The following is a 10,076-nucleotide window of genomic DNA, read 5'->3' as shown; positions in this document are numbered from 1 at the left end:
ATATATATATATATATATACAGATATTTATTCACACTTCTATACTTGACCCTGATGTTTTATTGTTTATCTCATTATTAACTTCTTATGCACTTTTTTGGTTTATCAAGGACTGTCACAGTGTATAGCCATAAAAGGTCAAAAGGCATCACAGTTATAACAGAACAACAAGTTAAATTAAGATGCTTTGAGCAAACAGTACTGTGTAACCTCTAGTTCTGCAGAGTGAATCCAATGCGGAAGTGTCTGAAACTTGCATTCTCTCTACTTGCCATCAGGGGGCAGCTCCTCTGGCTGCAAAAATAAGTCTTAATTGTATAGAAGTCGATGAGAAAATGGCTCTACTTCTTACTTGATTTATTTCCTGAGTTAATGGTCTCGATCGCTCGTTTCAAGTCTTTTTCAATACAGCATGATGTTCTTTTAGTAAATTATGGTGTCTCTGCGTCATTACTGTCAGTCCAAATATGGTAACTTCCGTTCATGGTTGCAAAAAGCCAAGATGGCGATGGTCAAATCGCCAAACTCAAGGTTTCAAAATGGCAGTCCACCAACCAATGGGTGACGTCACAATGATTATGGTCGCTTCTTATATTCAGTTTATGTGTGTCACCTTATTTATGACACAGGACAGCAACATCCACCACATAATCCATTCACAGTCTGGATGTGTGCCAGCTTTTTCATTTTGTCAGAGGGAACAGAGTGCTGACCCTTACTGTGACTAAGGCTGAGTATATATTCACATCCAGATTCACATTTAGAAGATTGATTGTTGTATTTTTAGAAGGTGCATGATTTTGAGTAACTTTGAGCCACCCATCATGTGTTTGTAATGGTGGATACACTGAGAAGATAACTCATTTGTGACAGAAATCACATACAAATGTAGGCTAGATGATTTCATACAGCCATTATAAGCAGTGCAGCATCATGTTGACTGCATTGTTGGTTGATGTGTGTGTTGTTTGACTGCAGGCTCCATGAACGCAGTCATCCTGTGTGGCCTCAGCTGTGGAAGGACAGAGCCGAGTACACCAACCCTCTGTACAAGGACGAGTTGAGCCAGAGTCAGGGCGTCCTGAGACCCAACACCACCCCGTACTGCTTCAAGTGAGCTGCTGCAGCCAACTGACACCACATAATTGTATTCTGCCACAGAAAGCTAAATGTATTCTTGGTTCAGTAGTGTATGATAAATATGTAGTGGTACATATTCAAATTTGAGTTATACAATACATTTTATACATGTATATTTTTTTGGTCAAACATTAGGCCAGAAAACATTAAACGGCTTAAAAATTCTTACATTTATTTTTCTGATCCTTGTGTCCAGAATGTGGAAGGGTCTTTATAACCACGTGGAGAAATCAACGCCTCCTCGCCAGTCACCTGCCGACTTCCTGTCTGCTGTGAGGGAGGAGTCCCATCAGCTGGAGGAGGAGCTAACCAATCACCAGGAGGTACCGCCAGGAGGAACCGCCCACCACCACCCCCTGGGCTCCAGACAAGGCATACAAAACACAAAGACACCCCCTGCTACGACACGACCATCACCCCTATTCAACATCCGTAGCTCCAAAATGAATCTGAGAATCTGTTTAAATAAGATAATTTGAGAGATTGAGATTAAATACAATTTCTGAGCAGAAGGTCCAACTAAAATGTAGTTCTTCGCCTTTTGCCCAAATGGAAAATGAACAGCATTTATATAGTGCTTTTCTAGAAAACCCCTGAAAGCGCTTTACATTAATTAATTCACCCATTCACACACTGATGGCAGAGGCTACCATACAAGGTGCCACATGCACAATCAAACAATTTAAGGGGCTCAGTATCTTGCTCATGGACACTTTTACATTTAGACTACAGGGGCCAGGAATCAAACCACTGATTAGTGGACGACCGCTCTATCTCCTAAGCCACAGCTGCCCATATTAAACTCATAATGTCTCATTTGTGCTCTCATCCAAACAAAAGTTTAAACTGAGTTAGCACCCTAAACACCAGTCAGGCACTTCATTTTCTTTTTATCAAAAAAGTCAGTAAAGTAATTGTTAAATCTGTTAGAGGACTAATTGAAAGTGTGTACATATTTGGTTTCTCATTAGAGAATGTTAAGCCAAAGTCTGACATCCTCAGTCAAGTTTGAAGGAGACTTAGACTTGGATATTAGCAAATAAATGACAGATAATCCAAGTGAGAATGAGTTCTGTCTCTAATCACTTAAATTCAGCCATCCCCATGTCCCACCGCCTAACCCTCTGTCTCTCTATACAGTATATATATATGTATACAGTAGCTATATACAGTATATATATATATACACAGTGAGAGAGGAGTTTGTCAACATTGCTGATAAATGAAACGCCTGCTTGTCTTGTTGTTCTCTTGTCGCTGCAGAGGATAGCAGCCCTGACAGGGAAGCCAACCACATGGGAGAAAATCAAGGTTCCGAGGAGGAGGACTAGCCACTTGTGTCCCCTTACACAGACCCAATCAGCAGCTCCGCACAGAACAACGGCCACGCCCTCTCCTCTGAACCAGCCAACCAGAAAACTCAGACCAAGGACCCCGATCTCGCCCTGCTTCTAGGGCCGCACACCCAGCTTAAGAGTACCAACCCTGATGACCTCTCCGCTTGCAGCGACCTGGAGTCGGGCGTGGCCAACCTCAGCAGCAGATCGTCCAGCGGACTCGGATGAGGCTGTCTTTACTACTGCCTGACTGGAAAAAGGTAACCCTGCCGCCTGGCTGAAAGGTGAAAGAAGAAATGACGATAAATATTTCCCTCCAACACCCAGAGGGGCAGAATGTGACGAGATGGTTACGGGACTGAAAGGCGAATGGATTTTATCTCTTGTTTTCGAGCTGTAGTTTTTCTCATTCCTTCTCAGTCTAAAGGGAGTCACAGTGAATTACTGGAGGGAGAAACCTCACTGGCTGTTGTTCAGTTCCCCTTTTTGACAAAGGCACTGAAAGATCTTTCTTTTTACTTTTTTTAAAATTGTGTTGTTTTGTTGCAAATAGCCCAAAATATTATTTTTTTTTTATATGTGTATGTGTTTTTTAGGTGGCTCAATTTGTTTAAGGAATGCACTATTACTACTTTTAGATGGATAAATTTTCTATGAAACCAGCCTGAAATATAGTAGGACACATAGGCTTGAGGAGGGGAGTGAAACAGTCCGATGAAACACTTAAACATTTTAGTAGAACAAATTTCCTGGACTAACCTTAACTATGTCCATATTTATCATCAACAAACACGTCACCTCTTCAAGAAAATCAAAAAATAATTTACAACACTATGGAAGATTTACTGAATGATTTATTTACACCCAGTCTTCACTCCTCCTCCTCAGTGTAAACTAATGTGTTATTATAGTCATAAAGTCATACAATTATTTTCTCCCATCTCTCCTTGAGTTTCTTGAGCTATAACTTACTTATTCCACAGTTTGGACCAAGTTAGGTGTGAGGGGCCACTGGTAAAGTTCTACAACTCAGTAATGACAACAATTAGAAGCTGAGTCACATGATTACATTTTCTCTGGAAAATGATCTTATTTGTTTATGTAGAGGAAAGCAGATGCATGTTTTCAGTGAGTTTGGGGGTTTTCAGATGTGGACCCAGGATCAGCCATCCATCCTCTGGGTTGAAGCTTTAGTGCTGAATGGAAGAACAGAAATCAAGCTGGAGAGTTGCTGCTCGCGGGAAATGCAAAATTGTTCTTTTGTGTAGTCTAAACACTGGGAGGCCAACGACAACTACAACCACTCAGTTTCTTCCCTGACATGAAACCTTTGGTTGTACTCTAGTCTTAAATAATTTCTTCCCTTTGTAACTTTACCTTCTCCAAAACCATATCGCTCCAAAAAACAAATCTGCCACTAGAGATCAGTATTTATGCACATTCAAATATAAGCCGCTTTAAAAAAAAAAAAAAAAAGTGAATCTTTTCTTACAATACAACTTTCTTTTCCCAGCCATGATGGAGGTAAATAAAAAGATGACTACAATATGTCCTAGATCTACAGTCTGAAATGATATTTCTAGAATCAGTTTGAACTATTTGTCATTAACAAGGAATTGGAATCAACAAGAACAAAATGTGAACAAAAATATGAATGTTTATTTAAAGCCATTTATTTACTAGTTGGTGTGCACCGTCATCATTCTATCCGCAGTGATGTTATAATATACATCCTCAGCCCAACTAAATCCTTCAGTTGAAAATCATCATGCAATCCAGTGAAATCATATGACAGATTTTTCAAACATCATCATATACAGTAGACTGTTTGAATGATGCGTGCTTCAGGACACAAACTGTAAACTCTGAAGTTGTGAAATGCCCTGTAACTTTTTACATTCCCATTTAGGTAAAGTACCAACAGCAAAAAGAGATTTAAACACAACTTTTCATGTTCTCTACACTGCCTGTGTGATTCCATATGTTAACAACCATATACAGTGTTTGGATTGGTTAGTTCATTGTAAAGTTGGCTGAAAACCCACTGAACATGACTGGCTCCATGTGTTCCCTCAATGTGGGTAGACAGACCACCGGTTTTAAGAAAACTGTGTTTCCACATGACATTCATACAGCCAAATGAAAAAAATAAGAAAAGTTTTTGCCCTCCTTTATTGTTCAAATCTTTTTTTAGATTTCCTTTTTAAAGCTTGGCTTATACAGCTGCACTCAGTTGGGGGGAAAAAACAGAAGTAGAATAGGTTCCGACAGGTGTACCAACATGCAGATATGATAAGATCAAAGTGTGTGAGGATAAATGTCACCATGCTGCTGTGGATGAGAGAACACTGACTCAATCTAGTGAGCTATAGGATCCCCTCTCCTTTTCAACTGGAACATTTCACTGTTCCCTGTGGTGTGTGTGTGTTCTGTATCAATTGATGTAAATGATTTATCAATATATGACCTGTTAAAGGGAAAGAAATGCAACACACTGGCTCAGACGTATTATTCAAAATTACATGAAGGGCAGCTTCAAATAACAAAACCCGACAAGGCTTTTGAATTGTCAGAACAATGGAATCACTTTCAGTTTTATTGGTTCATCATAGTGTCACAAAATGAGAAGGAACCGACTGGCGAATAGTCAGTGGGAAAAAGTTGATCCGTTTCCTGCATACATGGATTTGACAAATATGAAATATCATGTCTTATTTGTCATATATCTAAATGTGTTCATGGCTAAGGGCTAAGGGCTTTCATTTCTCAAGGTTTGGCTTGCAGTTGGATGATTAAAATATGCTGGTCTTCAGTATCAATGTAACAATTCAGCAACTGAAAAAAACTCCATCTCATTAAAAAATTAAGCAATACATTTTAACCCATTACATCATATTTGAAGTCGTGACAGTTCTCATATAATATCCAACCAAAAATACCCAGAAATCCCTTTCTCTCATTAGTCAGTGAGTCTTCCCTCTCCTTCCTGACATTACCAAAGACACCAAGACTGGCTCTTTCTGAATTCAATCGATCATTTTTGTGGTCACGCCTCAAGATAGGGTCTTGACAGATAAATAAGACCTTGAATAGAAGCCTGTTTTGGCAGAGAGTGACAGTTGCTGCTTCTCTCTCATGAGAAGAAAAGCTGCTGACAAATTTGTTGCGTTTCCTCTGGATAGGAGACCTCATGGCCGATGGTCCGAGGATCGCTGAAGATCTCATAGTCGTTTCCTCCCTAACATCCACACACACACAAACACACGTTAGCTTACCTACACTGTGATTTATCTGAATAGCAAACTAGTTGAGCTCTACAAGGAACTACAAAGAAACCCCGGTGCCATTTATTTCAGAATTTAGCACAAACTGCTCTTTTGGGAATCAGACAATACAGACCTGACTTTTTATACCTGTTAAATTAACTATTGGTTAGTTATAAACTATTTTCGTTTTCTTCTTCCATCAACTGCTATTGTCATTTTAATTATTATTATTATTATTCCAGGCAGAGAAACTGAAACTCGACATGCTCATTAGTGAAACTTTTCAAATTTTATGCTAATCATCTACTTTTTGTTTGAGTGAATCCAAAAAACAAAACAATGTCATACACAAGTGTCTGAAGGCAGGCAGAAATCTTGCATATTCTGTGTGTTTAAACACCATCAGATTGCATATGCGCAGCAAACTGCTCTGGATAAACTGGCTTAATGAGAAAATGTTTTTGAATGGGGATGATAGTGTGTTGCCAGGTCTTTACGACTCATCACCGGGTGTAACAACCTTCAGGAGAGCACAGCATGCAGACCATCATTTATCTCCATTGTCCCCATTCTAAGCACTGACTTGCAAGATGACGTGTTTACATTCGTGTTTTTAGAATAGAATAGTGTTTTTAACCACAATGATGAAATCTGCAGTATTGAATGAGTAAAACTATAATTTTCCTAAAAATCTCCATCCATACTGAAATCCCGAAACAATGAGAAAACAGCTTAATCTCAACACAAAAAGGCAACTACAGCTTATTCTAAATCACATCCTTTCCTCTCCGCCTTGGCCTCTGTTCATACTAGATCATACACAAAACACAAAACCAGTCTACAGAGGGGCTATTTGTAAATGCCAGCTAAGCAAGTGTGAATGGTCAAAACTGAGAGAAAGGGATGAGTTTCTAAAATGAGACGGGTTAGTAATGTTAGAGGAACATGGATGATTCACTCAGCAAGGACGCTGTATACTGGTCTGTGTTGTCAAAAACAACCATTCCTGTGTGTCTGGGCTTACCAGAAAGTTCTATTGATAGAACAATGTGCGTCCTACAGCCATCAGCCATTCTTGTGCGTTCAGCAGTAATTAGCATACTCACCGGTTTGGTCTTGTCTCCAAAGAAGTGAATGGTTGAGTAGTTGTCCTCAACAAAACCCAGACAGAATCTCTTATCCCAACCATCAGGAAACACATCAAAGCTGATCTGGCCCCCTGCAGATAAACAAAGGCCGAGAGGCAGGGAGAGATGATGTGGACAGTTTACATGACACTGACAAAGAAACGGAGAGATGATGTGGACAGTTTACATGACACTGACAAAGAAACAGAGATGATGTGGACAGTTTACAATCACACTGACAAAGAAACGGAGAGATGATGTGGACAGTTTACAATCACACTGACAAAGAAACAGAGAGATGATGTGGACAGTTTACATGACACTGACAAAGAAACGGAGAGATGATGTGGACAGTTTACATGACACTGACAAAGAAACGGAGAGATGATGTGGACAGTTTACATCACACTGACAAAGAAAGGGCCACAGCTGAACTGGTGTCTCATACTGCCCGAGGTCGGCACCTGGGGCACAGTTGTGAAGCTGCTACGGTGCTGTGTTCCTGCAGACTGAACACAGGTTCACTATAAATACAGAATGCAGTTGACTTACCGATTGAAAATGACAATCCTTTTCCTTTGAACTCTTCCTTTAATATGGACACAAATTTCTCTCGGATTTTCTCTTTCTGAAACAGGCAAAAAAAGACTAGATCTCACAGGCCTGCATATTTTTTGTCCATCCAACTCTGAAACAATTTATGCATTGCCTCTTCAGTTAAAGCCAATTTTGGAAATTGACATTTAGCTGTTAATGAAGTACACAAATAGAAAAAACAAACATCTACATTTGTATTTTGAGGGTGTACACCTGGTGGCAGTGTAACGATCAAAGGTAAATAGCAAAAACACAATATCTGATAAGTTAGCACATTAAATGACGTTTTGTCAAAACAAACATCAAACAGTTGCCTAATTGCAGATCAATCGGACACAAAGGAACAATGTTTCTTTGGAGTCAACTTTGTGGCAACCTGACCCGCTCTACAGCCACCCATTAATTTCCTATCGGCTTGAGCCTGCTCATGTGTGTACTACCTGATCTAGCTCGTAGAACTCAATCCTCTCTTCTTGTGTACAGCTGCGTCCAATGGGGGAGATGTTCAACATGCCGTTACGAAATTCAATGAATGTCCCCCTGTGAAACATAAAACATAAATATTTAGTCTCCCTAATGCCAAATCAGATCGTTACTATCAATTACTATTTACATTTTCATGGCTTCCCAGCACCCTTCAATTACCAGTGCATCCAAACAGGACCCAAAAACAAATTAATAATGACATCATGACTCTGATATGACGGTACCTCTTCTTAGGCAGTTTGATCTTGGCCATGTAGTTGAGACAGAAGTTAATGAAATCTTGGAGTAGCTCTTCTCCCATATGGGCCTGGATGGACTGACAACAGCAAGCAAACAAAGTAACACTGGGGCCTGTTATACAAGGTAACTCCATCATATTCAGGCTTTTGTTTCACAAAATCAAGATTGGGATGGCAAATCATTTGAATCTGTCATACAAAATCTTTGACAATACAGGCTTACAACCATTCACCAAAAAGAAGATGTGCTTTGGTCACATTACATCAATCTTACCTGGATAGAGAGTAACTGTCCATCCTTATAGGCCACAAGACCGTTCTCAGCAAACACGTAGTCCACTTTCTGGATCACTGCACACATAAACATACAGGAAAACGGAGAGTCAAACTAACTACATATTTGATAATATATCAAATATGTAGTTAGTTTGATATATATATCTAACTACAATAGAAGAACCTATGTGCGTTTCACCATCATTTCCCAGCTGCTCTTTGATCTTACAAAGGTCCGACCCTCCTACCACTCCGACTCCAACTCGAGTCCTGAGCTTCTCGAGGAACTCTGCCATGTTTGGAGTCACACGCTGAAAAACACACAACACTTATATACTGTATAGAAGTCATCAGTCACAATCACAACAGTCTCCAGCTTTTGCACAACATTGAGTACCAGACTATTTTTCTAAATTAAAAATCTGCCTGTATTTCAGTAGGGAAGGTTTTCAACTGGGTTATGGACTTTCTAACAGCGAGAACTATTCAGGTTGAAATACGATCAGGACTAGCAAGTGAACTGTGAGAATGGAAAACATCAGGGGAGTCCTACCAAAGATGACACATGACCAGCTCCACCCAATGGTTTGACAGTAAATACTTCTGCACTTACTTCTGCACTCTTAGCAGATTTAATTTTTTGTTCCCTCCTCTCATAGTCAGTTTATTTTTTTTTTTGGTTTTTTATTTTTTTAATATGGGAATTTTATTAGATGCCTGGAATAGGTTCTGTGGTTTACACAAGCTTAGGAGATTTCAAAGTTTTGTTCTACGGTATAAAAGACATCAGTAAACACCCCATTTGTGAATTTTGAAGATTTTACATGTTTTAAAAAGACGAATGCTAACAAGTGGCCAAATGGGACTACAAAATGCAATAACGCAGACTAAGTTCATCATGTATACATACTAGCTGGGCAAGTTAATTAATTAATACGATAGTAATGCATTAACGCCGACAATTATTTTATCGTGCGTTAACGCAGTTTTTTTATTATTATTAAGCGGACATTTTTAACACAAGAACCTGGCAGCGAGCGTGAACAGCTGTGTTTGTGTGGAGTCTCTTCCTGTTTCCTTCACCTACATTCCCCTGGGTCCTAAGTCCCTCCATGTACAGCTTCTTATCACCCTCTATGTACCAACGTACATTTATAACAAATACCATACGGTAATCAGCATTGCATATATGTCTGACCAAAATACCAAAAAAAGCAAAAAAGAAATTATTCATTTAAATTATTTTTTTAGAGTTTTTAAAGTTGTTTTGTTTGGAATATGTATAATAAGCCTACCATTTAGTTATCACTACTGACAATTTAGCAAACATAAAAAAAGAAGAAAGAAACATGACGTAGATAGGTTTGCAGTTTTCAAGGTGTATATTTCAAATTGCATCTATAACACACATGAAAATAAAGTTCTGAACACCGGCTGAATATCCATTATCAGAATCATAACTGTATTTTAACTGCCACTGTGTAAAGGGAATACTGCTGTTAAAAAGGACCTTATTTGTTTAAAGTGTTTGCAAACCAAATGTTATTGCACTTTTGTTCATATAGCAGTACTTTTAAAATAAAAGTGCGCAATACACTACTTTTGAATT

The 10,076-nt window shown here is 39.0% G+C and overlaps 2 protein-coding genes across 6 annotated transcripts; one reads left to right on the top strand and one right to left on the bottom strand.

Annotated features, from left to right (window-relative positions):
* The first annotated feature begins 504 nt into the window (after positions 1-504).
* Positions 505-6,280, top strand: LOC116377839 (myotubularin-related protein 7-like). 2 transcript variants are annotated; one of them, XM_031839584.1, is made up of 3 exons: positions 505-1,112; positions 1,336-1,462; positions 2,403-6,280. In XM_031839584.1, the coding sequence occupies exons 1-3, from the start codon at positions 955-957 to the stop codon at positions 2,592-2,594; spliced, it is 477 nt and encodes a 158-aa protein (XP_031695444.1). In that variant the 5' UTR covers positions 505-954; the 3' UTR covers positions 2,595-6,280. The 2 variants fall into 2 exon arrangements, with proteins under 2 accessions (XP_031695444.1, XP_031695445.1); XM_031839585.1 differs by having other exon boundaries at positions 1,336-1,511.
* Positions 4,128-9,461, bottom strand: pmm2 (phosphomannomutase 2). 4 transcript variants are annotated; one of them, XM_031839580.1, is made up of 7 exons: positions 8,667-9,461; positions 8,466-8,542; positions 8,177-8,268; positions 7,907-8,006; positions 7,422-7,497; positions 6,849-6,961; positions 4,128-5,714 (listed from the first exon to the last, which is right to left on the bottom strand). In XM_031839580.1, exons 1-7 carry the CDS (start codon positions 8,761-8,763, stop codon positions 5,610-5,612), a joined length of 660 nt encoding a protein of 219 aa, XP_031695440.1. In that variant the 5' UTR covers positions 8,764-9,461; the 3' UTR covers positions 4,128-5,609. The 4 variants fall into 4 exon arrangements, with proteins under 4 accessions (XP_031695440.1, XP_031695439.1, XP_031695441.1 ...); XM_031839579.1 differs by lacking the exon at positions 4,128-5,714 and having other exon boundaries at positions 5,963-6,961; XM_031839581.1 differs by lacking the exon at positions 4,128-5,714 and having other exon boundaries at positions 5,963-6,961; positions 8,466-8,579; positions 8,633-8,759.
* Between the last annotated feature and the right edge of the window lie 615 nt (positions 9,462-10,076).

This window comes from Anarrhichthys ocellatus, unplaced genomic scaffold, assembly GCF_004355925.1.
Source record: "Anarrhichthys ocellatus isolate YVR2014 unplaced genomic scaffold, GSC_Weel_1.0 scaffold1741, whole genome shotgun sequence".
NCBI classification, from domain to species: domain Eukaryota; kingdom Metazoa; phylum Chordata; class Actinopteri; order Perciformes; family Anarhichadidae; genus Anarrhichthys; species Anarrhichthys ocellatus.
This window is presented reverse-complemented; position numbering and strand designations above follow the sequence as displayed.